Here is a 26896-nt window from a genome sequence, read left to right on the forward strand (position 1 = left end):
TTTTAAAGCGCTCACATTGCGCTGTTTTCTCCGCAGCTCTGCCAACAGATACGATCTACTGGAGGGTGAAAACAGCACTTTTTGAACACTTTAAATGTAAATAAGATGTGAGGAGTTCATGACTGGTGTTCAGAACATTGCTGAGATTGTTTCATGAGTCAGCCTGGATGCTGGAACCCGTTTTCAAAACTAGAACATGCATGCCTTTTCTGTGGCACAGACAGCTACAGTGCACCAGCGGCTTATAGACCGGTGCAGCTTATGTACGAAAAAAACATCTATTTTCCTTCTTAGATTCATGGGTGCAGCTAATATTCCGGTGCGTTTTATAGTCCGGAAAATACAGTACTACAGTTGTATACTCTCCCTAGAAACACAGTTAGTCAGCCATTTTTATTTTTCATATTAATCATGCAGATCTTCATTTCATTGTTGGGTTTTGTGAATGAAGTGCTCAAGTTAGAATTCTCTTCGCCTTCTCTTCTCTTCTTAATTCATGTTAATATTGCAATATTGTGTATATCACAAAGAAATCTGTTATTTTTTTCAGAAGTTTCAGAAGTTGAAGTAGAAGTCAGGATCTTTTGTTCTCAATAGTTTTGTACACTGTTGTGATGCATCTATATGCATGGTACACAACTGGCCGAATTAACTTAACCGAACTTACCAATGGTAAATGAAGTGATGGCAATGGATTTGATTTTATAAAGCACAAACGTCAAACGTACACAGCATAGTGTTTAAAGGCCTTTTACATAATGTCGTACTCATTTATATGATGCTTACATACTGTAGTTTTAATATAGCATAGTTGAGGCAGCAATTGTAGTGTAGGTGAAAGGCGCACGACAAGTCTTCAAATGAACTCCAGCACTCATGTTTGCAGGAACTTTGGCTTCTTAAGCCTATACACAAGCAGATGGTGGACACCTGTAAGTTCGATTAGAGCAACGATGAAGGGCTAATTGGTGTCAGGTGGAGTAAATAGATGTTGACAACCTCTCCAGTGTTCCCTGGTCCAGTAGATGAGGTAGGCTTTAGTTTCAATATAGGAAGACAACAAGGACTGGAGACAGTATTTGACTGACTGACATTGTAAAGCGGACTCCACTGAAGATTGTCCATCCATCCTCATTCGATTATCCATTGCCTGGTCGCGGGGGCAGTAGCTTCAAAATGTTGCGACAAATGTCCTTCTCCCGGGCAACATCCACCAGCCATGACTGGGGGATCCCGAACCGAAGACACTCCCAGGATGTCCAGGGGGCATCCTCATGAGACTCCTGAACCATCTCAGCGGATTCCTCTCAACGTGGGATCTTGTTCTTTCAATCATCACCCACAGCTCATGACCATAGGTGAGGGTCCAGATGAAGATTGATTGGTAAATAGAGACCTTTGCCTTTTGGCTCAGCTCTCTCTTACACAGAACGGTGTGGAAGACACACCCAGATATTTAAACTTCTCCACTTGAGGCTGGTACTCATTCCATACCCGGAGAGAGCAATTCACCCTTTTCTGGTTGAGAACCATGGCCTCGGACTTGGAGATGCTGATCCTCATCCCATCCGCTTTACACTCCGATGCAAACTCATCCAGCGAGAGTTGAAGGTTGCACCGTGATGAAGCCTTGAGAACCAAATCATCCGCAAAAAGCCACCAAAAGGCCACCAAAGCACAAACCCTCCCCGCAAGAGCTGCGCCTTGAAATCCTGTCCATGTGAACCAAAAAACAGGATTGGAGACAAAGCACAACCCTGGCAGAGACCAACCCACACTGGAAACGCATCAGACTTGCACCCAAGGATCCGGACACAACTCCTGCTCCAGGAATACAGAGATTGAACGGCCCTTAGTAGGCAGCCTCGCACCCCACATTCCCAAAGTACCTCCCACAAGTTGTGCCTGGGCACCCAGTCACACACCTTCTCCAAGTCCACAAAGGGCAGGTCGTTCTCCCAAACACCCTCGAGAACTGTTGAGAGTGTATAGAACTGGTCCGCAGTTCCATGCCAACAGTTCAACAATCGATTGGACCCTCCTCTCCAGCACCTTAGAGTAGACCTTGACACGGATGCTGAGGAGTACGATTCCTCTGTAGGTGGAGCCCACCCTCTGGTTCCGCTGAAGATTGTACAGGACAGAAAGTGACGCGACGAAGCAATGCAGCGTCAGCGCCTAGTGACTTCCCCTTCCAGCACAGAGACTGAGGGGATGGAGGTTTTGTTCTCAGTCATTTTGCATTTACTTGTTAATTTCACAGTCTGCTATTTTCTGTTTACCTTTTGAACTTTGAACTTTAAACTTTTTTCGGTTTCACTGATGATCTGTGTTTTAGCAGAAATCGGTGGCAGGTCTGGTTTCTTTGTTTTGGGCTTCGTAGCAAAAGAGCTGAATCGATTATCAATGATATTTTGATATTTCAGATGCAGCTGAAGCTATTGTACTACGTTGATGACATAAAAGCAGTGCAGTGGTAGGTGAAAATGAGCTGCTCGGAGGAGGTGTAGTTATCTGTTAGTAGTACAAAAGTAATGTCACTTCAAACTTCATAAAACTATGTAAAAGCATGTGACCGAAAACACTTTTCATGTGCTTCTGATTTCTTCACAAAATATCTCTGCCTTTTATTTCTGATGGTTAAATGGCATGAAGAACAAGTTTTCTACACAACTCAACTTGTATTTTAAATGTGGTAAAGCAGTCAAATCTCTGTCTCTGATGATCGACCGCGCTTACAAGAAGCCCCCCCAACCCCAGTGTTTGACTCAGAAAAACGCTTTCAGCTTCTGGCATTCGTGACTTTTTCCTCTAAAGCACGAGATGAGAGAAGGTGCTAGGATGAATCAAAGGAGTCGAACCTTGACTAGTGATTCAGCTTTACCTTTCAACAGAATGCGGTGAAGAAAACTTGTGAAACCATGACTTACTCCACATCTGAATTGTGTGGTAATTTCACTGTTCATCTGTTGATGGGAAATAAGTATTTGATTTCGAGGTAGGAATGAATCCACCGCTTAAATCATGAATTTAGCAGAGATGAATTTAATAGCTTCACTTGAGTGTTAAGATTACGGAGGGAAAACTTGAGCCCAGGAAGCTACATGTTTGATCATTACACTTCTGGCCTCTGTGTAACGCCGCATACCGCTAGGCCCCGATAAGGAAGTGGTTTCTCATCTCAGCTCCACCGAAGGTGACATGCTTGGTTTATTTTGAGGTTTCTCGAGCACGCTCAGAGATTTATTCGAAACGCAACACTCAGTGCATCACCTCTACTCAGTTGCAAGGAAATTACACGCCAAGAAAAATGTCTGCTTTGCACTGACGCAGAGGAAGTTAGAAGTTAGATTTTGTCAACATGCATATGATGTCGACCTATGACCCTGACTGGAAGGGACGGTTGGAAGACGATAAATATCTTAAACATGGCAAAAAGAAATGCTCAGGAGTAGGGACTCCTTGAACGTGACTTACAGTGTCAAATACTGCAGTTTTTAATTTAGGTTTCCAAGAAATTGGGCATGATTTGATGCTGAGCGACATTTAATAGAATCACTGTGTTCTGAAAAATGACTTAAACCACCACAGGGGGAAGCACCCGTATGAAAAAAATTGCTCAGGCTTATTACAGGTTAACACGATGAACCTTGTTTACAATTGTTCTGGAGTTTTAAAAGTTGCTCAGCGTGGATAATGCATACAAAGCAAACATCATACTAACTGTCTGAAAAGTTCCAAATAAGCTACAATGTCTGTCCTCTCCTTGCATACACATTATTATTATTGTTGTTGTTATTATCATTCATGAATCCAACAAACATGCTCGACGGTTAACGTTTATGTTCTCCACCCAGCATCTGGGGACTTGTGCAGCTGAGCTCCAGACAGTGTTTTGAACCTGCGAGTGTGTTTTCTTGTCTCGTCTGTTCAACATAGCCAGCATGAAAACGTGTTGGTCGTCCGCCTGTGCCGCCACCACACTTGTGTGATTTGAGGTTGCCTGTTCGGTCCTCCGCAGATGTTCATGGCAAACATCACATGGGCGATGTGACTGTTGAAGCCAACATCCCTGGGGTCCTCAGAGGAAATGGAGCCCAAACGACCACACTGTCTCACCGTCCTGCTGCTTGTTTTCAAATGACATCTCGCGTTCATATTGTTTATGTTGTCTTTTGGTGATCAGTTCTAATAATCCATGTGACCAACCAACAGAAAGAAGAGGGAAAAGTCCAAGGTCAGCTCAACCATACAGACTCAAACCAGTACATCCGTGACCTCAAAGATCAGATCGCTGAGCTGAAGCACGAGGTGAGACTTCATGGCCTTGTCTTCACACCATCTCTTTGATTGAGTGTTTTGGAAGATTTCACAATATTCCCTCGCTGTGCTGTTACAACTTTGAAGCTTACTGATTAGTGGAAAGTGTTAACTCCACCCGAGGGCTTCCTGTACACGCACGCACACACACACACACACATACACAGATTCACAACTGGAGATTGTCACCACATTCTCTATGTAGTCAAGTCAAGTATCATTTATTCATAATAGAATAAAGTTAGCTCAATAAAACGGAGAATCCCCTCGACATCGGCCCGTCACCACGCCATTACGATTACGAGTCAGTCGATACAGTTACCGGCTGGAAATTTTGCTGCTTTTTGCTCTTGCTGACAGCAGCAGGGTGATTCGTCGTCACACTTGTTTATCGACGTGCTGATCTTACTTGGCATTTAAATGTCTCTCCCTCCACATGTCTGTCTGTTGAATGGCAGACCCACTCAGGTGAGTGACCGAGTAAGAAAAGTGCCATCATGGATTCATCCCTACATGGCCACGTCGTCCCCGTAGTGTTGAAGTGAAGAGTGTGTGGAGACCGGAGCGTAAAGACCAGTGTAGAGGGGGAGACTCGGACCAAACTGAATAGTCATAGTCCCACACATGTATTTCTTACTGCAAAAGGTAGTCATTTTTTTCCCAATCATTCAAGATCTAAAATGCTGTCATTGGGAGAAAGTAGTTGTTTGTGCTGTATTCACTTTGTTCTGGTCTCTGTTCGCTCTGGTCTTAACACAGTCTTGGCGGCAACGTTACATCATTCTAGTCCGACGTTTTAAATGAAGGGAAACCAGCAAATGCAGAACCATGCTTTCATCCTCAGCATCATCCACACTGCCAGAAACAATGCTAGGTTGGCTGCGGGTTACTGACCTGATTAAGTGCTGTCATCGCTCCACTCAGAGTCCCTGCTAGATGACAAGGCTTATCATCCTATTTCAAAGCAGCCCATGTTATAAGTATCATCTAACCACAGGTTCTTTTGAACGGGTCAAGACAAGGGCTTGCTCCTCTTCATTCTGAGGACATGGATCTCTTAAACCCCACTGGTTATTGGTTACTGAGGGCCATTCACTCTACTATAATCTGGGCTCCCAAGACTGGCATCCTGGAGCCAACTTCAGCAGCGTACAATGTACAGTTTTTGTTGACGTGACCGTCAGATGCTCCAGGCTTGCTGGTCGCTGCATTCAAATCAGTATGAGGGCTAGAACAGGGACAGCTTACATTGGCATTGAAAAAAAAAATATTGGATGAAAATGTTTCATGTTTCAGCCAATATTCTGTTTTTCAATTCCTATATTCTTTTTTTCTGTCAATATTTTTTTTTCCAATGCCAATGTTAGTCTTTCTAGTTCTCTTCAAGGAGGCGCTGTTTTAGTGTGGAGGATGGGGAGGGGGCACAGGGGATGATCGTAGAGTGGGAAGGGGCGGGGTTTATGCTGTGCCTGCATGTCATCCCGTCCCCTCTGCCCCACCCTCCACACTAAAACAGCGCCACCTTAAAGAGAACTAGAAAGACTAACATTGGCATTGGAAAAAAAAAAAATTGCTGAAAAAAGAACATACAAATTGAAAAACGGAATATTGGCTGAAACATTTTTATATTGGTCCAGTTTTATGCCAAAATGTCCTGTGGTTCAGGTTAGGTCACAGAGGCTCCACTCATAAGTCTTGTGATGCTTAAAGATCATAACACTTCAGCGTCATGCTCGACAAGCGAAAGCTGAATCTAGACTTCTAACTTGAAAAGTGACAAGAGCGCTTTGTATTTTTCTCCTCACAGATTTGCTGCTTAAAAGGACAGAGGGGCCTGTCCAACCCACCCACCTTTGACGGGATCCACATCATCAATCATTACGGCGGCACCGGGGACTCGTACCACTCATCGGATGAAGAAGGCATCAAGGACCCCGCCCACCCTGAGAGCCAGCAGAGGAGCGGCGGCCGGATTAGGCTGCGTCCTTGCCTCGTGGACACAGACAGCGATGAAGAGGACGAGGACGCGGAGGACAGCGACGCTCTGCGGCTCTGCGTACCCCCCACCGCCAACCACAAGTCCACCATGTGACCGAAGAAATCTCCTGTTCTTGATATCAATACAAAAATAATCATTTCATATAAAGTGACTCACTTCTGGAGCTATTTTGTTTTGGTTACCTCGCGTTTGTATTTTACGGATGTCAGCGGACACAGATGTCTGCATCATGCACCAGCCTGGTTCAACAGGGACGATTTTAGTAAAAAACAAACGCTTCAATGGACTTTTATTCTATTTCTTAAAAAAACAAAAACTTTTATAAATAAACACTTTGAATGGACACCGTTAGAGTCTGTCATGCAAAGCACACTGGTATGATCGACGAGACTGTGTGTGCGTGTGTTTGTCTTGACTTGTTCAGATAAGACCCTATCTGTTGGAAGTGTCACATTTTGGCCTTAGCACATGTCACTTGTTGCTTTTGGTCTGATGCAGGTCAATAGAACGTCTGTGTCATGTAGATATGTATGTGAGTATTGTTTTTTTTTTTTTTTTTTTTTTTTTCACTTGAAATGTGGATCACGTTGTTGATGACAAATCACTAAAAGGGACAATTTATGTTTCAACACAAGTTTTTTTTTCATTGAAAAAAAGGACATGTCTTTCAGAGCACACTGAAGGGAGGCAAGTTTATCAGTGTTTGCACAGAAGAGGACAACTGGGAGACAACTGAGGTTGAGAGCATCAGCTGAATATGACAACAGTGTGTTGGGCCATGCACCTGCATCACTCCATCACCTGGTATTGGATGAGTTAAACCAGGCAAAAAGACCCAGACACCTGCTGGAATTGACTGCATCAGTGTTGAAGTTTGTGATTTTGGACGTTAAAACCTCAGCGCTGATTCTCAAATGAACTCTGGCACTGTTATAAGTGGGATCTGCAGTAAAAGAACGCACACTCTGGATCTGTTTGCACACCTCTTTGTGTGTGTGTGTGTGTGTGTTGAATTAATAAAAAAAGTGAAATCATTTAAATATCTTGAGTCGTTTGAAGACCTGTCACTCTCACATACGGAGTTGGTGCACTATTGGACAACTGACCATCAGATTGGTCCTTCAGGTTCTGTCTTTGACTGTCAGTCATATGACAAACCTCAGGATTTCCTCAACTCTGAGATGTATGGAAGTGAGCTTTACCTGCAATATGGTCTGGGAAATACCACCTTCGGATGGGAGCAGCTCTATCGTCTCCAGGAAATATGATGGTGTCTCAGAAGATACTACCTGCTGGACAGTGGTCAGTTCACCGTCTGCAACAGAAGTGTGATTCACTCCATGTTGCTGCTTATCCGTGCCTGTCTCACAGAGATAACAGTCAGCCGAGATCTCCAGACATCCCGCTACCACAGCCACTTCAGCTCCGACTAGAGATCACAGCTTTTCCTGAGGAAAGGCCAGTGAAGGAGAATATCCAACTGAACTAGCCCCTAGCTGCCCAGCTGTACCAATGTTCCTATGTGGAAAAGCAGTATCTTTACTTGGATGTCAGTTTATTATGGTTCCAGTTTTTTTTTAATTTTATTTTATTTATCAAAATTCATGAACAAGTTTCAGTAGACAAACCCCATTAAGAATTTCACTCAACATAAAAAGGTATAGAACTGACTATTTAGATGCAGACATGACAGGATATTGCCCCCCCCCGAACCGCCCCGTTATTCGCCTGTCGGGGTATCAGCTAATCACTAACCGCCGTATCTCCAGCAGTCCGGTGCCCGGATGCTGCGGCCGTCACGTGACGCCTCTAATCGAGTTGCTTAATTTCCTGCCACCTTCTCTTTGAGGCGAATTAGATTAGATCTCCAAAACGGGCAGATCAGGCGTGTGCGCTTTACCTTTGCTAAAAAAAAAAAGAGAAAAATCTTGACTCTTGAGATTCGATCAATTGTGAATAATCAAAGCTTCCAGTGGTTCCACCTGTCGTGGGTGAAACGCGCGCCTCCATTGTTCTGTGCGTAATGACGTTGCGCAAAAACAAGCACTCATTGTGTTGCGACTTTGTCCCCGGTCAACACAAACCCAGTAATGTGAAACGAGCACCGCAGGCTTGAGGCCGAAGAGTGTCTGTCGCCTGATGACACTGTGCGGGGCCGCTGACCTCCAGACCGGAGCGGTGACCCCCTCAAGGCGCAAGTGCGCCTCGGTCTCGGGCTGTCGCTGTATCATGTAAACAACCCAAGCGTTGTGTTTGTTCACCAGCATCGGCAGGTGAGTTAAGTCCGAGTTAAAAGTGGAGTTGAAATTTTACTCGAGTTGTAGTTGCCAGTCAATGGAAAGTGTTTTCACGACACAGCCGACGACTTCAGATCAAAACTCCTCACGCAACACGCTTTAATCGTCAACCACAGACCAGATAAATAAACACGATGACGCAACGGCTGCATTAATTCATTAAAACGCGCACAAGTGATGGGTAATCTCCGCACTTTTTCCTGACGACACATTCACATTCAAACACAGCGTGTGTAAAGCGAGGTGATCCAGTGCTATAACTGTTTATTATCAGGAGAAATAATAATAATAACAAACTTCTGATTGGGGAGGCGGGGTCACTCCGCCAGACTTCCCAAATCTGTCCCTTGTTCCTCAACTAAAAAGGCAACCTTTTCATGTAAGTGCGTGTCTCGTTACCTGAAAGCCTCGGGCGCCGCTGCACCATCACCTGCCCGCTGAACACCTGGCACAGCGGGCGGCGCCGTCTGCGCATGCGCCCCCGTCCACTTAAAGCGCCTCATCACTCTGACCCTGACGATCAGATGTTGGTAGAGCGCGCAGCTCTCACGGCTCCCGTAGAAGGATTCTTCTTCTTCTTCTTTTTCTTGTTTGACGGAAGACTTTTGGGATTCCAAGTCCGAGATGCCTCGATCTTTCCTTGTGAAGAGCAAGAAGGCGCACAGTTACCACCAGCCCCGAAGTGTGGAGGACGACTACAGCAGCCTGGATCGGCTTCTGGCGCACATCTGCGCAGGTAGGCTGCGCCGATTCTCGCAAGATCAACACCAAACACGTCCTTTTTCCAACGTGTAAAAATGTCAATTCTCACGAAAACTTATTCATAAGTTATTTACAGAGATCATATCTGCATTTAACAAAAACTCAAACTCACATGGTTCTATTTAATTCCCGTGACATAAGTGTAACTGAGAGCGCAAAGATGAAAAGCCAATAGGCAAACGTTTTAAAACTGAGATTAATGAAATTTATGAAAATACAAGCACCAGTCAATAACCTATGCGATCACTGTCGCCTTAATATTTCCTTTTATTCAAACAGTGTCAACGATGGATCCAATTATAAGATACTAGTAAACAGCAGACGCTGGATGCCATTAGTGAAGTTATTCGCAGATTTGAGCGGAAAACGTTCATCATATCATATGGATGTTTTTCTTTTTAATATATACAGATCTGTAGAGCGATCACAATGAATTCTCATCATTTTTATTTACAGGGAAATCAGACGCCCGTCGCCATTACCATTTAAAAGTCACTCACATTAATAAATAACATAAATAAAAGCGATGAATTGCACATATAAAATATGACTGCACTTGACATTAAAATGATGTTTACATACCGACAGTTATCGGTGGCGTGTAGTTCGGATGCTGACTCTTCTCCGTCTTCCCCGTCAGAGCCAGAAAAGACGGCGGAGGACTCGGACGTGTCCGTGGACAGGCTCGCCTTCTCACCGGAATCTCAGCTGCTGGACCCCGTGGACTTCTCCCCGAAGTCTCCCCTCAGCTGCGGCGACAGTCTGTGCGGTCGCTCTCCAGAATATGACGACTTCTGGAGGCCGCTGTCTCCCTCCGCGTCACCAGGTAAACACGCGCGACAGAGCGCACTCTCAGCAAGATTACGTTAGATTAGATGTGAGCACACGTTGCCGAAATACACTTTGTTTAACCGGGAAATGGGTGCATAAAAAATTCCAGATGACACGTTAAAAACACTTGTTTATCGTTTATTACCGTTTTTTTTTTTTAATTATTATTTCTAAACACTTCAAACACCACTAATTTCGTGGTTATTTACAAAAATCTCCACTGGATTTTTAAAATTATTGTTGGAAAAAATTCTCTTTAGACAGAGTCAAAAAACAATTCTCCTCACCAGTGATATAATGGATTTTAAAATATAATACAATCATTACATTTCTTTGGTTGACCGATAGTAATGGCATTTATTAACGGCCACGATTCGGTTAAGCGCAATTGTGCGGAAGTTCGATTGCTGGGCAGCTTTGAAGGTTTGGTCGGATTCAAGCACTGAATTCAAATGGGCGCATCCATACTTACACATTTTTATTTCATATTTTCTACTGGTCTTTTACCTGGTCTTTACTAAAAACGTGATTTAATTGTCATTTACAACGTCACCAGTGAACTTCTACAAAGATATGATAATCGTTTCCTGAACGCAACACAATTCAGGACTGAGATCAGTAGTATAAAGTATACATATATATACCTTCTGAGACATATATATATATATATATGTCTCAGAAGAGACATACTTTTTTTTTTAAGTGTTTACCATGTTTTGAATGGCAGTGTATTCAAATATTTAAATGGCTGCGTCAGATTTCGATCTTATCGAGATTTCAAACGCATATATTCACAGGATTTCGCAGCGTTTCGGGTGTAACAATAGTAACGTTTAAAATGGTGCGCTCGTCCAGCAGACTCGGACAAGTCCATGTCCCCGGTGGCGGATGAGAACCAGGCCTTCACAGTGCCTTTCCGGCCATACGCCTGGAGCAGCTACCCCAGCCCCAGCCTGAGACCTCTGCTGCAGCACAGCCACTATCCCGGCGTGGACGTGGGTCGTGGCCCCGCGGCCGTGGACTACTATGGCGACAGGAACGGACACGCGGGCCTCTACTCGGAGGACACGTACCGGAGACACGCGGCCGCCCTGCTGTTCCAGGAGTCGGGCCTTCACCGAGAAACCCACGAAGGGAAGAGCCAGACGGAGCTGATGTGTTCCAGTCTCATTCTGAACGGAGCTTACAAGTGTGTCAAGTGCAGCAAGGTACCACAATCGCACCGACAAATCCCACTTTTTAAAATTTTTTTAAATAAAAGGACTCGACCGTTAAATTTCACGGAAAATTATGCATTCAATGCCGAGGTTGGCTATATTAACAACTTAAGATTATCTCATATGAAATATTGACAAACCTTAACATTGTCATTTTTAGTTAAAAAAAAATATATAGTGTTGATGCTTCAATTTGAAGGTAGTGGGATTGTTTTTCCTCACATTAAATAATCACATTTCAGTGAAGTTTCTTTTACCTACAATCATTTGCTTCCAGTGCTCAATAAATGAAACATGAAATATTCAAGAATCCTCAGTTTGAACTTTTTTTCTGAACAGGTATTTTCAACCCCACATGGTTTGGAGGTCCACGTCCGAAGATCCCACAGTGGCACCAGGCCGTTTGCGTGTGAAATCTGTGGCAAGACATTCGGCCACGCAGTCAGTCTGGAGCAGCATAAAGCTGTGCACTCACAGGTGACTGGGCCACCGCCACAACTGGTAGATGTGATGGATTCAAAAGCTGACTGCTGTTTATTTGCTCCTCAGGAGAGAAGTTTCGACTGCAAAATATGCGGCAAAAGCTTCAAGAGGTCATCGACGCTATCCACACACCTGCTGATCCACTCGGACACGCGGCCGTACCCCTGCCAGTACTGCGGGAAGAGGTTCCACCAGAAGTCAGACATGAAGAAGCACACGTTTATACACACAGGTGAGCACCAAGTAAACCCCATCTGTGGTGCAACACCACATTCACTTCACATTATTGAGTGCAAATATACAGGATCTAATCCCGATTGTGTTATCTGCAGGTGAGAAGCCACACAAATGTCAAGTGTGTGGGAAAGCGTTCAGCCAGAGCTCCAACCTGATCACACACAGCAGGAAACACACCGGCTACAAACCTTTCGGCTGTGAACTGTGCGGGAAGGGCTTCCAGAGGAAAGTGGACCTACGGAGACACAAAGAGACGCAACATGGACTCAAATGACAGATCTGAAGAAGTTTTTATCAGAGGTTGCTGAAGCCTTCACGTGTCGGAAGTGTACCTAAAAAATGTATTTATTATTTATTTTCTGATGAATAAAGTAACGTTTTGCAGTGTTACGACACTATAATAGTCATTTAACTGTGTATGCAAAGATAAGCTTGAGAAAACATAGACAACGCTTCAGATCTCTCCGAGCTATTTTGTTGGCAGTTGGATGAAGATGGAGGCAAAACAGAGATTTAACAGACAGGATCAGCACATTGTGGATTCTCTTCCCAAAATGAGGTGGAAGTGCTGTGTACCGTTTCATCGTGATGAATAAATATCATCCTGAAAATGATGTCTTGCTTCACACTGAAAATGTATGTGAAGGTGGAGACGTTACATTTGCTCTCGCATGTGTTCACAAAGCAGCGACAGTTGCGTTCCTCCCCGCTGCCGTGATTGAAATTGCCCAGAGGCTCCATGTTTGTTGTCACTGCGCTGCCTGATGTTGACACCATCAACACTCCAGCAGTTAACAACGACTTCACCCTCATGGCTGTTATTCGGAAGAAGTGGAGGAATAAAACCCATTTTGGCAGCAAGTTGGAACCAAACAACAAACAATCATCAGATCATCCGAAAAGGTTACTGGGGTTCATGTTAAAGCAAGAATAGGGATGACCATTAGTGTTTTAAACGCACGAATGTTGTCTACTGCAGGTTCCTCCATGTCACCTGACAAGAAAACAACGTAACACAGAACTAGAGTGAAAATCCTGACACTCAACTGAGTGTTCCAGACAAGAATGTTGAGACAATCTGGAAACTTTTGACTTGACCTGTTGAGATGTATGTGGAGTTACTGCTCACAGACCAAGTGCCATAGGGCGCAGTGAAGAACCAGTGCACATGAGGGTGAGTGAGGTTTAAGAGGTTCCTTCACGGTGATCACTGTGATATTAAGGATATTCATTTGAAGATTATGACAGAGTTTGAGGCTGCAGCAATGAAGGTGGGAACACAAGCAATATGATGCCTGTGGGTGATGACTGAAGGGAATTGTTAGGAAGATGAAATATGCAGACCTCAGAGGAGTTTCTCAGTGATAGGGGTCTGTGGAGGATGATCTGGAGTCTTCTCCTGTAGGATGCCATGGAATTATGAAGAAGACAGGCCCCAAGAAAGAGCCCTGAGGAACACCACTGTCTGCCACAGTACAGACTGCATATGACCACAGACTCAGGGGAAAGGGGAACAGCAGGTTCTGAATTGATCCGATAAATGAAGAACTGTGACCTGTAAAAAAAAAAAAAAAAAAAAAAGATCATTTAAATTAATTGAAATACAGGGTTAAGGTCAACAAACCTTTCGGCTGTGAACGGTGCGGGAAGGGCTTCCAGAGGAAAGTGGACCTAAGGAGACACAAAGAGACACAACAGACTGAAGAACTAAGTGAAGAAAAAAAAAGATCATTTAAATACAGGGTTAATGTCATAGAAAGACAGCACAGTTTGAACAAACTGCAGTACAATAGAATAAAAGCAGCTAATAAAATGCTAAAGCTAATAAACATTTGAAAAGATGACACTGCAGGTGGAAAGCAGAGTTGATGTCCAGGGGAATGAAAGTGTCTCAAGGTTTTTGCCAAAGCTGTTCTAGAGCAGAGGATTAGGCAAACAGATGTGATGGAGAGAGGGGGCACCGTCACCTTCAAGACCACATTAATCGAAGAGGTCAGGTTCCAGACTGCTTGACATCACTCCCCAGTACTGTATGGATTGTTCTCGTGACATCCTTGATATTAAGTCCAAAGTGTAACTGAGTTCCATTCCAACCAAAGCATATGATGAAACAACGCAAACCGAAACCAGAGAGAAAGTGAGGGGCATTTTTTTAAGATGTGTGAGAAACAAAATATCTCTAAAATAAAAATGTGGCATCAATATCATATTACTACATAAATAAAAGGAAAAAAATAATTGATTCCCGTATGGTGCAAACACAGGACAAGTCTGGTTTCAGCATTGTTGTTAACTATTCACAGCCAATCCATTTCAGAGGAATCAATGCTTCCAGAAAGATTTACAAGTAGAATTCAGCTTCAGCTCAGTTGGTATCTGTGTTTATCACTAAGTTTCCTGGAAGGAATGTTCCTGAAGCTTTTCAATCTCAGAGAAGGGCTTTTCCAGCACCCACCTTGCATTAAAGCCAGCAGATTTCCTCCACTGGCACTGCTGGATTATCTTAAAGCACCGGCCGTTGCCCCCAGGCATATCAAATATGAATAGAAGAAGAGGACTCTATCGATTGCAGCGGCCCAGTAATCAGAGCAGTGCAGTCTGAAGGCTCCAATCCAGGCCTCCATTCCAGACCACCACTGCACACACACACACACAGACACACAGACACACAGACACACAGACACACACACACACACACACACACACACACACACACACACACACACACACACACACACACACACACACACACACACACACAGAGCTATTAGGGAATTCATTTCTCCTGACAGCTACGGTTGAGAAATTAGAAAGTTCAGTATTCTGGCTTCTGTGGTTTTGCTGATTTATTATTCATTTGAAATGAAACATGAATAATGAAAAAACGTTTTTGCTCCGCGCAGCAGTGTCTGATTTATGTCTCTGAAATACCAAAACTTTAGCAGTATAAATCCAGATGAGATTGAACAAACACCAGACTGAAACCTCGGGTCTCAAGACTCTCTGAGAGTCAAGTCCAACCAGGCTCATTTGGTCTTTCAAGAATTGTTGCTAGCCACGTAAAATTCCGACTCTTCTGACCCCCTAAATTTTTAGAAATTTTAAAGTTTTTTCCCCCAAAAGTCATTTGACCACTCAATCTTTAAATTACACCTGGTCATTGTGTGGTCTGGGGACCATGCATGGCACGACTGACCCATGAGTACAGTTAGTTAAAATGAATTTAATTCATGAAAGACAAAATTAAACAATAAATCTTTTTTTATTATACATATTTAACTACTGTGGATCATCATCATCAAACTGGAACGCTGCCTTCTATTTCTGTGCTTCTTCTATGGTTTTTTTACACTCCCACACCAGATGGTGGTCAACACCTACACCGAAGACTCACCGTTTTTTCCATCAGTTTATTATTGTAATATTTTTGTTGGTTTCATTATTACAACACATTTTGTCAGTAACAGGAAATGCTGTCCCCAACAGTCTTGCTCTAACTAAATCGAGGATCCGCAGTCTCAGAGGAGCCGCGTGATTACCTCCCCGAGGGCAACTCATTGTTGTGTTTGGTGTAATAATAATCTGGTATTTGTTCTGGTGATAGCTCAGCACATTTCACACAGGTCGGACCAGTTACGTCAGAGATGTGACAATTCCCACAACCCACTGATGAGCAGGTGCAATGACATAAATAAGACGTGTGATTTACTTCACTATCGGGGTGAACTTTCGGAGATGCGCTCCCCTGTCCCCTCCAGATTTTCACGCTAACTGAAAGAGAAGCGTCTCATATAGGACACAGCTCTTTTGTTGCAGGCGCTTATTCATTATTCACCTGATGTGAAAAACAGACCGCAAACCAACTGCACAGCTGTCATTGAGCAACAAGGCATGGACACAAATAATTCATGACACTGGAAAGAAAAGGCGGCAGAAGTAGAGGAAAATAATAACAGGAGACACCAGCGAGGCAGCTGCCGGGCCCAGTGTGTGTGTGTGTGTGTGAGCAGAGAAGGACTCTTCGGGATGACAAGCGTCCTCTCAGAGCGATGTCACAATTCTCCTCCACTGCACACACTATCAGAGTTGGGGAGCAAACCGCAGCACAGGGAGGACTTTAAGGATTTTTTGATACTGTTAGTAACCCAGATATATCAACCTGAAGTTTTAACATTCTCCTCAATGACTGTGTGGTGGTGGGACCGTCCTTCTGGTTCAATGCGTGATGAGAAAGTTCTAGTTCAGTTGGAATCTGAATAGGAGAAGCCATTAACGCTTGGAAACCTGATATTAAACACTTAGCATTTTACCACCGTTTTGCATTATTGGTCCAAAAGAACCCCACACTCAAATACAGGTGATGAGCAGCTGAAATTTGGGCATTGGTGAAACAAAAACTATATTTGGAATCGGTGAATAGAAGCTCACTCATCTCACTGTGGAGCAACTTCTGAGGGCTCCAGAGTTGATGCAGAACTAAATCTGGCGCCTGCAATTCCAAAGGTAAACAGAAAAGGAAACCACTTTATAATGTAAGATATAAAAAAAACATGCCTTATAATACACATGATATACATGTTTTCATGAACATGTCATGTTGAATTGGGTTAGTCAAGTAAAAAGACACAAGACTCCAGTACCAATCGTCTTATTTAGAGGTGTCAAACTCTAAACTAAAACTGGTTAATTACCACCTGAGTCGTAATTTGATTGAAACCTTTGTTTCATAATAAGTACAACAATTGTACTGCAATACTGGACTTGAGGTTTGTTTTTTTCCTTTTCTTTTTACCAATAGGCAATAATAATGTGACATGGTAAAATTCCGTTATGGGCCATATGTGGTTATCTCTGTGGAAAATGAAATTATTATATTTTTTATTATAACAAGATAAGAGCAAAATTGTAACATAGAATAAAAAGTAAGAACAAAAAAAAAATCAATAAATACATTTTTAACCATTTGAAACATTTTCATGTAAATGGTACTTGCTGAGGGACGATCTGAAGAATAGACAGGACATGGGCTGAGGACATGGGTTGACTTGACAGGTATGGAGACTATAATGAAGAGAGGAACCTTCTCCTGGAGATCACATGTAAGAAGGGAATGACATTGTCAGAAAACAAAATAACCCAGCCATGATATCTTTAAATAATAAGGAAATAAAAGCCTCCCAAGCAATGGGTGATCAAAAGTGAAATGCACCACAAACCCAGCATTGTGAGAAAACAGAGCCCCACCCCATCTTCTCAACTTTTCTCACTCAAGGAAGAGCTCGCCCACATCTGGTGTGATTCACCAAGTCGCACACATTCGGTCACCAATGTCTTTTCTGCACATCAAATATTTCACTATTGATTAATGAGAATATCTTAATCTTGAGGGTCAAACAAGTGTCCAAGATGTAACTTTTGAAAACACAATAAATGTCCCTACATCGACTCTAAATAATGTCTATGTTTCTATAGAAGAGAGTCTGAATTCATCCATGTTTCTGTCAGCAGTATTAGAAATCAGTTGTTTTCCTTCTTTAAGCTGGTTAATAATGGCCCGTCCCAAGGTGCTTGTATGTATAAGAGTGGTGTATGTGTAGGGGGGTGGGCATGCGTGATTAGAAATCTAAGACCTCACGCACACACGCACAGGCACGTACACAAATAGGAGCGGACATTTTCCCCGGCTACTTGAAAGCTTTCCATTAGCTGTTCTGAGGGTCCAGGGCCCTGAACAGCATGAGTCTGGGGGAGGCTGATGTGCATGCGTGTGTCGAGGGGGAGCTTATCGAGGGCATGGACCCACAGGTTTGATAAAAAGAAAGGGGGTGGGTGGGGGTAAAAGTGTGGTCAGGGCCTGTCTTCCCGTTTAAAGACATGTTTACGCGGTTCATTTAGCATTACATATCAGTGGAGGCTTTCGATGTGAGCTGTCACGGGCAAAAAGGATGTTCTGTCAGCTGGTGTGGCCCACACTCCGAGTGATTCTTCAAATATAATTTCACATCCTGTAAGAAAAAAAAAAGAAGCACAGTTCAGCAGCACAAAATCTGCAGCAATGTCAGGCTTGTAGCTGCTTTAATCCAAAGTCATGTCTGATCACACGCAAAGTCTGAAGGTGACAGTAAAAGGGTCGGCTCTGGTTAAAAGGCTCGATAAAAGATGCAGGGTAGAAGCCGTGAACCAAAGAGATTTCACAGAACACAAGTGACATGACGTACAACATTGTCTTCCTGAGAAAAACGTGTTTGATTTTTTTTTTAACTTTTCTTCACTTGGAAATGTACGCAGTCCTGGAGGTGACATGCATGTGTTTAGTTTTTGGATATGACATGTATGACTTTAGTTTTTTTTTATTCCAAGATAACAGTGATCTCACTCTTATCTCGTGATAATTAGTATCTCGAGATAACTCTTATCTCGACATACAATCGTAAATGCCAGCGCATGCATAGCTGCCTCTCTGGCAAAGCATTTTGTATACATCCTCCTGTAACCACTGTGTCTCCCATGGCTTCGTAACTGTTCGCCAACATTGTCACTCACTGTCGGCAAGTCTGTGACTCGAGATACAAATTATCATGAGATAACAGTTATCTTGAGATAAAAATGATCTCAGTTATCTCAAGATTAAAAAAAATAACATCATGCATGTCACTTCCAGGGCTCCGTAGAAATGGACTTATGTTGAAAATGATCGTACCAAAACCACTGCAGCAAAGTAAACGAAATGTTTTTCAAGGTAAGAATGTTAAATAACATGAGTTTTATTTTCAAATATTATTTTCAAGGCAGTCCGAGCTGACAAAACAGCATGTGCGTAGAACTGATTCTGCCTTTGCATAAAACAAAACCAAATCACTTCTTCATATAACGACGACGTTCAAACACATGCCGAGCAAAGCGATTTAACAAAACACAAGAAAACTCTCACTCTATTACCCATGCAAACAGCCACCGATTTGTGCGAGCGCGCCGCAGCACTTGGGGAAACAGCGGTGAGCTTAACCAGGCCTGATTGCACCTATGAATCCATGTGAAATATTCATAAGATCCATTTCACAAATGACCACGCCAAGAATGTGGCAGTGTGTGAACAGCTGAGAGAGAGAGGAGGCGAGGACGCTCTATAAGAGGAGGCACAGTTGGAGGAAAGAGTGCAAAATGACAAAGATTTATTCTCAGCCATGATGAAATATTGATGCCGAGGCATTCAAGTAAAGTTACTTTTTGTGTTCTGATTTAATGAATGATTTGAGCGGTGGCAGTGCTGCGAGGCACCGATGTTGGGTTTGCTGAAGCCTGCACTAATGCCCATTCAGGGGTCTGCGTGGTCATGTGTCAGTCTGCAGCAGGATCAAGCAGCCGAGTGATGCCATTGTGGAGATCGCAGCATCCAGGAAGGGATGCTAAGTACTTGTTCAGGCCCAGAGGTCGGAGCCAGACCAAGACTGGAAACGTCACAGAGACGGAGTGCTGAGAGGACACGATGAAAAGTTCATCCAGAATCATGTGATCTGGAAAATGCTTTAACTAGGATCCATTCATTGTCAATCACTCCATCACAGACGGGGGTTTCACAATGGACTTGAACGCAATGAGACTGATCCAACAGTGAAGAGAAACGGATCTGAGCCGTGCAGTAGCTTCTCCATTCTCCCTCTGGCATCCTCTGAAACATTAATGAGGCCAAGCTGAATCTGATCTGGCCTCCTTTTCTCACTGCTTTATCTTGACTCTGACACTGTCCGGCTGCTAATCATCACGCAGAATCACGTGAATGTGCCGCAGACACAGATTATCTATATGACCGCGCATTGCCGGTCAATGACAGTGATATTGAGAACAAACGTCTTCAGCCAAATAAAGTAAACCTTGACTTTTCTTTCTAAAAACCAAAAGAATTATGGTTGCACTTCACTGTAAGCTCTCATCCTTTATGGATTGTTACTGCGTTCAGAAGACTTCATGATACTTTTATAAGGCCTTATAGATGATGTCATGAATGTTATGGGGGTTTATAATCATGTTTGAATATAAAGTGTCCATTTAACTTAATGTAGTTATGAAGACTCAAAAAGTCTGTTCCCTTGCCCCGACCACACAGTATAATGACGTTACAACTGCCACCATGCTTGGAACTGTGCACCATATAAAACCAAGTTAAAAGTTGTCAAAGATGATTATTAACATTCATAACATTATTTATAAGTCCTTCTGAATTATTTTATTACACAATTATTTATTACCGTCAACTTCAGGTCATGTGATCAGCGGCGTTTATCTGTATGCCAAAAAAATGCAATAACTGATTTAATTTACATTTTCAAGTAAAGTTGAAAATGAAACAAGGAACACAGTTAAGAAATCACCTTCTGGATCCACAAATATTTATAAAGGATTGTCACTCCCCTCTTTCATTCACTGTGTGTGGCTGAAGAACGTTCTGGAGCGATCACATTGTGGGTGGCACTTCAAATGATTGATGTTAAGTTTTGTGTCAGATTTGATGGCGTGAAATGACAAGGTGGGCCCACCCACTCTCCAGACAACTCTATAACCATGCTCATTCAATGCAAAGTATTTTAGCCTCCTAAGACCTAAGCTTTTCTTGAGCTTTGGCTTTTTGAAATTTCAGATATTACTTAGAAGGAGCTGAACTTTGTCTTGTCAGGGAAGTTGTTTTTGCAAAGAACAATGACCTGGTTTTCATACTGTTATTATTTACAATGCTGTTATCAATAATAATTGTATCATATCTAAGATTCATGTGTCATGTGAAGCTGGAAACTGAATGTTCCACCTTGTTCTGTTTTCATTCAGGACTTCATGTTGATCAACATTATAAAAACTAAATACCATGGCAGTGGAAGACACGTGTGTAAGGTGACCAAAGATTAATTCCAAGCAGACACAACCAAAAACATGCCTCTCAGATATATTGCTATATTCTGAATATAACATTAAGAAGAAACTAAATTTCAGTGACGCTGAATAATCATCTCATAGACTAGTTTTTATTCATTTATTCAATTTGAAGATTAAAACAAGTGAACCGGGGCAGAAGGCCAGCAGCTTCCCTTTTTAAAAGTTCAAAACATAAAAAGCTAATTCAACTTCTGACTAACTCAAAACACGGCACACAAGAAATGTGATCAAGGGCCTTTTGGACACCCATGGAGACTCGCACAGTAGTATGCATTTCAATGTATATTTCACCACATCTTCTGCTTCAAAGTCGTATTTAGAGAGAGAAGAAAAAATGTAACAGTAAAAACAGTAGGTGTGTTTGCTATCTCGGTATGTAACATAATAGGAACAATTTTCTGCCAATTGGCGAACATTCAACAAACCCCTTTATGGAATTAACCGTGTTTCATGTTCTAGAATCAGGTTCCATTCCTGGGAAAACACCAAATTGTGACAGTAACCTTCATTTGAGCTGCCAAAATGCCACTTAAGTACTCCAGTTTCTGACACAGTGGTTAATTTCACTTGTTTTTATCAACAGATGTTCCTAAATTCCGTGGATTTTATCACACGCACCAAAGAAAATGTAAGTAAAGACATCAATTTTTGTTAAAGTCTTATAGTCTTAGTAGTTCAGGGGCGGAGAGAAAAGGGACAAACAATGCAACAGTAAAATATTCCAAATAAAGTCTTGACCTGGAAACAGCGGGCACTACAAAGTGTCAAGAGACATCTGTGGCAGGTGAAATACAAATTTGAACACTCGAGTGAACACTTAAACGGATAAAGGTAGTTGTAGAGAAAAAAGGCTAAAAGCCTCCATCACTTCCAACAAGACATTGGTACCCCAAACACGGTGTGTCAGCATCTTTAAACACCAGAGAGAGCTGCACATGACAAAATCGTTTTGACAGCCAGTTCACATGTAACATCTTCGATTCATTCACCTCAGGGAGTTGCCGGGCAGTTTTACCTTGCTGCAGAGAGGAAAGCACGCAGCGTGTGTGGCGGCAGAGTGGGGACGCTGCTGCGTGAGCACCATTTATTGATCAGAGTCACACGGGGTGTCAGTCTCCTCGGCACTCAGATACAGACGGCGAGCAGCAGTTATCTGTGTCTATGAAGGCGTCCGCTCACTCGCTATTGATTGGTAACAAGTCGACACTGGGAATTGTCATCAAAATGCCGATTTACAAAAGGTTGAGCAGGCGGCGCCGAGGTACCAGACAGAATGGTTTTGATCGGAGGTGTGTAGTGTGGGCCTTTGTCTTACCGTGGGGGCTTGAGCGTAGGCGCTTCATTGAACCGCTACGATGATAGATGCTGAAACAGACTGGAGTCAAGCACAAACAAAAACCTTGGCAATGCTGCCCCTCCCACCAATTGTTTGCAACACAGGCAAAGCTTTTACAAAAAGAGGCCAAGGTCAGTAACATCCCTGGTGGGACCATCTCCATTAGCTCTTAGGTCACTGGGGTATCTCTTTCCCCCCTGAAGATTTTCTACTTCCACACACTTGTCATAAGACAGCACCAGCGCCATCAAGAAATGCCTCACTTCATCTTAAATCGGACATTGTTTTATCCCACTTCCTAAATGGCCATGTTTCTTTTCTGCTTTTACATGTAAGAGTTTATTATTTACTGCTGATAATGTGAGTACGGAAGCTAAGTACCACCAGCAACGCGAAAATATTATTGGAATGGTGTCACATTACTTCGTAATATTAATAGCTTATTTCATGATACATATACTGATCATGGTAGCTGGAGGTTGAGGCCTAGTTTATATTAAACTTGCTAAGGCTTATTTGAACACAACTCAATTGATTTTGTTCACATTTTTCAATTTGCGTTTTTTTTTTTTATACAAAAGAGACGCACATGATATGCGATGTAGGTCTGCTGTTTTTCATAGATCAACAAGCTAAATATGGTCAAAGAGAACGCAAGACTGGCTTGAAAAAAGTATTTTCTGTCCAGTTTCTTCAGCCTACCGTCATATTCAGTTGAGCTTCATAAATCGCTGCAAGAGTTTCAGGAACGTTTGTTATGCCACATTTCTGCTTGAGAAGCGACACAGAAGAACTTCCTGAAGACACCTCATGTTATTATTATAGCACACATCAAACTGAGTAATAGAATTTTGTCCACTTCAGGACTCTCACAGCCCAGAGTCACTCTGTGGGCTACAGCAGGTGAAAAGAGAGGAAACTTTCATCACACTGATCTCATTGGGGCCTGACAAGGGCTGTCAAATCCCATGCCATACATTGAATCCTTGTTCAAATTGAAAATGTAAAAAAACAAACAAACAAAAAAAAAAAACTCAGAGAGAGTGAAGGCCCCCGCCAAGCTGGTCATTTCCACTCACTGTGCCATAGCCCCCCATTAGCTTTATCAATTTAATTCAATATCTTTTATTAAAATATGAAATTTAAATCAAGGACATTGATAGTCAAAATAAATTGAGCTGATATGGACAGCAGCTGACAGTAGTGTTGCGGAACTTAATTCAGCAGCATGCAATGAAATGAAATCATCTTTGTCCCATCATCGACATTTCACGTCATTTTTCAGGCATCAGCAGTAAAATAGTTGTTAATATCAGTAAATTGCTATCAAAGCACTTTTAATGATTGCAGTTCCATAACGCACTTGCTTTACATACATAAAGAAGAAGAAGAATTTGTTCAACAGTTATGCTGTTCAGATTTCAGGAATCACGATCAAATCAGGGTATAAATATATGTTAAAATCAAATTCACCTGCCTGGCTGTGAAAGCAGAGAAGTCAATGTATTAGCACCCCCAGGAGAGACCCTAACCATGGTGGTTTTTCTTGACAAGCACAGAAGGGCCTGGGGAGGTTTTTGGGGCAGACAGCAGCGCTTGTAGCAGTCTGCACAAGCCTCCGGGGGGAGCCGACTGGTTAAATAGTTCACTTAGGAGCTCTTGCTTTCTAAAAGGCCACAAAGGAAATCCAGGATGAAGCGGGAAAACAGAGAGGCTCTCACAGGATGGCTGCCTGTTTCCATAAAAGCTTCTGCGCAAACACGAGATTCAGTTAATCCTTTCATTTGTCTCCACAAGCTGAGTACAAGCTAAATAAATCAGACAAAACTGTGAGTCAAAGCTCAAACTGAGCTCCGACTGCACTGTAAAGGAGCGTATCGCAGACTCAACATCACAGCTGTTAGGCACAGTCCTGCAGATTAAATATAAATGGACATGTGATATCACTGACCGGAGATATGAACTCAGCTCCACACAGTGGTGCCAGGACACACACACACACACACCATCATATCACCATAGTGTCTTCGCCTGTTATGAAGATTGCTCTGGATGTGCCCTCATGCAAGTGGATACTTCATGTACAGTAGAATGCTATCTGTCTAAATAAATACGCCTGAGATACCCCGCAGTGGTGTGCGGTTGCACTCTGAGAAGATAAATCACCAACAAAATAAACCTGACAGCATCGCAAGTCACACACTGATACTTAAATCCACATTAGCAAATTAGCGTAGGCAGGAGAAGCCCAGGTTTTACGTATTGAGATCTGATGCGCCAAAAGCTTTTCCTGGTTGATGAACAGCAGAAACACAGACATGACAATGTGTTCATTATCGACTTCAAAAAATCATTTCTTTTTTTGCTAGGCTTTCAAAAGTGTTCTTAAAAAAGGGCGATCGGGGGATCAATACTTTACAATCATTAAACAGACAAGAACACATTAGGGATAAAAGACCAAAATGAATGAGTAAAGGAAAATGCAATTACAATTCATAATGCTCCATATACAAGTAGATTATCATCAATATGAACATCAATATGAGGGAAAACAAAGAAATTCACACAAAAAAAAAAATCCCAATTTTTCTGATTAATTATTATTTTTATTTGTTGCTTTTGCCTTGTATTGTATATCAATACAATGAGGGACAATAATAAAAAAAAAGCTCTATACTGTTAACTAACTAACTAACTAACTACTGCATCGTTGTAGACAATGAAAAATAAACATGTACAGAAAGGAGGAATCAACAAAAGACAATTGAGTTTCTATAAGCATAATTACAATGGCTTCAACTGTGAAACTATGTAAAATAGCAATATTAAAAGTGGAAATCAAGCTGTTTAAAAATCACAACAGAAATAAGTTAATCAAACAACACAAAACAATTCTACTCAATGTCACTGTGACCTCATGAGGCCCGGATAAACACGGTCAGGGCCGCATGACGTCCACTTCCCAGGTGACACGCGGTCACACCTATACAAGATGCCTTGAAATGGAACGCTACTTTCCGAAAGCTTGACAGCTCGCGTCCGCAGTTACTTGTCCCTGGCTAAGGTTTACAGTGCCACATAAAGGCTGCTGAAGACCTAATCCCAGCCTGTGCATCCCTCCTCCCTGTCAAAACAGAACATCATCAGCCAGCAATTGTGACTGATAACATCAGGGGCAAACACAGCGGCTGCGGTCTCGACTGTATTTACTCTGCGGCTGCCGTGCTAGTGCTTTCATCACGGCGTAATAAAGAGGACCGGCCTCAGCGACAGATGCGGCCTAAATCCCACCGTTCAAACACACCTATTCATCAGAAATCAGGACCTGAGCTGCTGCTGAACCACAGCAGGAAGCCCCCGATTGTACTTTTATTATACTGCACACGCAGAGAGACAAAGCCACGGGTTAGAGATGAGCCTTTTGTCTGCGCAGGGGGCGCAACACCTTTTCATCAAACAATCTTAATCTGTGATCCTCACTGGACAGCAGGCATTTTGTTAAATTAGGATGGCTGCGTTTTTCCAATATGATTGTGCTTGGCTACTCAGTACAGTGGAATAAAACAGAATAGAAGTTGAGTTGTGACACTTATAATATTGCAAAAATATTTAAAGACTTGAGGATTTGTGCCTGTTCTGCGTTTGCATGTTTTCCCCATGGGGCCACATTACATGCTGTGACGATGAGGGGGTGTCAAACTAGTCCTTTTCTTCAAGACAGAAGAAAAGAGACAAGTTTAAGCTAAATTGTGTCGGTTAAAAAAATTAAATTATAGAACAAGAAGAAGATAGGAAAAATGTAATTGCTACATTAAAGCTTTTATATACTAATTGTTTTGTTTGTTTTGCGAAAAGATTCTCAGAATAAATTATATATGGGAAGATATTTTAAGTACGGCTGTCAATTGTGATAAATTACAAATTAGTCACTGTTTTTTGTAAAAAAAAAAAATCTGTTTCTAAATATAACGTATAGAAAGATTTTAGCAATGCAAGACTTAAGTTATACTGACAACCCTTATTTTAATTGTTGAATATACAAAACAATTTTTTCAATATGTCCCATTGATATACTTTGAGGGACAATACATAATGCTAAAGTGAACATAACAACTCTCTAGCCGTAGGTGGCGAGGATGGGCATCAGTGCTTGGAAATCTGAGCGGAAAATGAATGAAGTTTCAGACAGTAAATATATGTTATGATACGATCCATCCATCACAGACCTGCCCCTCCTCCCAAAAGAACAATTCACCAGTACGTACAATGACTAGACGACGCCTGACTTGAAAATTAAATACGTTCTCATGCAGCTATTGCCTTCTATTTTGCAGCACTGATTCAGACCAGCCACAATTTTTTGTGTAATTTTTTGCACAGGAAACAGCCGTGACGGAGATCTCCTTCTGGATCCTTCCAGACACTTCCTACAGCACCTCCTGCACATGCTAATCCTCTTACATGTGGGGGACAAAGACAGATAAGAGGG

The 26896-nt window shown here is 42.4% G+C and overlaps 2 protein-coding genes across 11 annotated transcripts in view; both read left to right on the forward strand.

The window, feature by feature from the left end:
• Positions 1-7359, forward strand: part of evi5b (ecotropic viral integration site 5b) — a 30302-nt gene extending 22943 nt beyond the window's left edge. For all 7 annotated transcript variants that reach the window (XM_053869301.1, XM_053869309.1, XM_053869326.1 and 4 more), the window contains 2 exons: positions 4216-4311; positions 6128-7359. In XM_053869301.1, coding sequence (XP_053725276.1) covers positions 4216-4311; positions 6128-6412 — 381 coding nt within the window. In that variant the 3' untranslated portion in view covers positions 6413-7359. The remainder of the gene's footprint in view (positions 1-4215; positions 4312-6127) is intronic.
• Positions 7360-9169: 1810 nt separating this feature from the next.
• On the forward strand, positions 9170-12662 carry gfi1ab (growth factor independent 1A transcription repressor b). Of its 4 annotated transcripts, none has more exons than XM_053869391.1 (6): positions 9170-9352; positions 10019-10204; positions 11065-11417; positions 11766-11903; positions 11976-12141; positions 12242-12662. In XM_053869391.1, the coding sequence occupies exons 1-6, from the start codon at positions 9241-9243 to the stop codon at positions 12418-12420; spliced, it is 1134 nt and encodes a 377-aa protein (XP_053725366.1). In that variant the 5' UTR covers positions 9170-9240; the 3' UTR covers positions 12421-12662. The 4 variants fall into 4 exon arrangements, with proteins under 4 accessions (XP_053725366.1, XP_053725375.1, XP_053725346.1 ...); XM_053869400.1 differs by having other exon boundaries at positions 11068-11417; XM_053869371.1 differs by having other exon boundaries at positions 11766-12141.
• The last annotated feature ends 14234 nt before the right edge of the window (positions 12663-26896 follow it).

The sequence above is a fragment of the Synchiropus splendidus genome, chromosome 1 (assembly GCF_027744825.2).
Source record: "Synchiropus splendidus isolate RoL2022-P1 chromosome 1, RoL_Sspl_1.0, whole genome shotgun sequence".
In the NCBI taxonomy this organism is placed as follows: domain Eukaryota; kingdom Metazoa; phylum Chordata; class Actinopteri; order Syngnathiformes; family Callionymidae; genus Synchiropus; species Synchiropus splendidus.

Coding starts and splice junctions, on each gene's coding strand:
- gfi1ab (XM_053869371.1), top strand. CDS start 9,241: ATGCCTCGATCTTTCCTTGTGAAGAGCAAGAAGGCGCACAGTTACCAC. Junction 11,418..11,765: donor AGTGTGTCAAGTGCAGCAAG/GTACCACAATCG, acceptor TTTTCTGAACAG/GTATTTTCAACCCCACATGG. Junction 12,142..12,241: donor GCACACGTTTATACACACAG/GTGAGCACCAAG, acceptor TGTTATCTGCAG/GTGAGAAGCCACACAAATGT.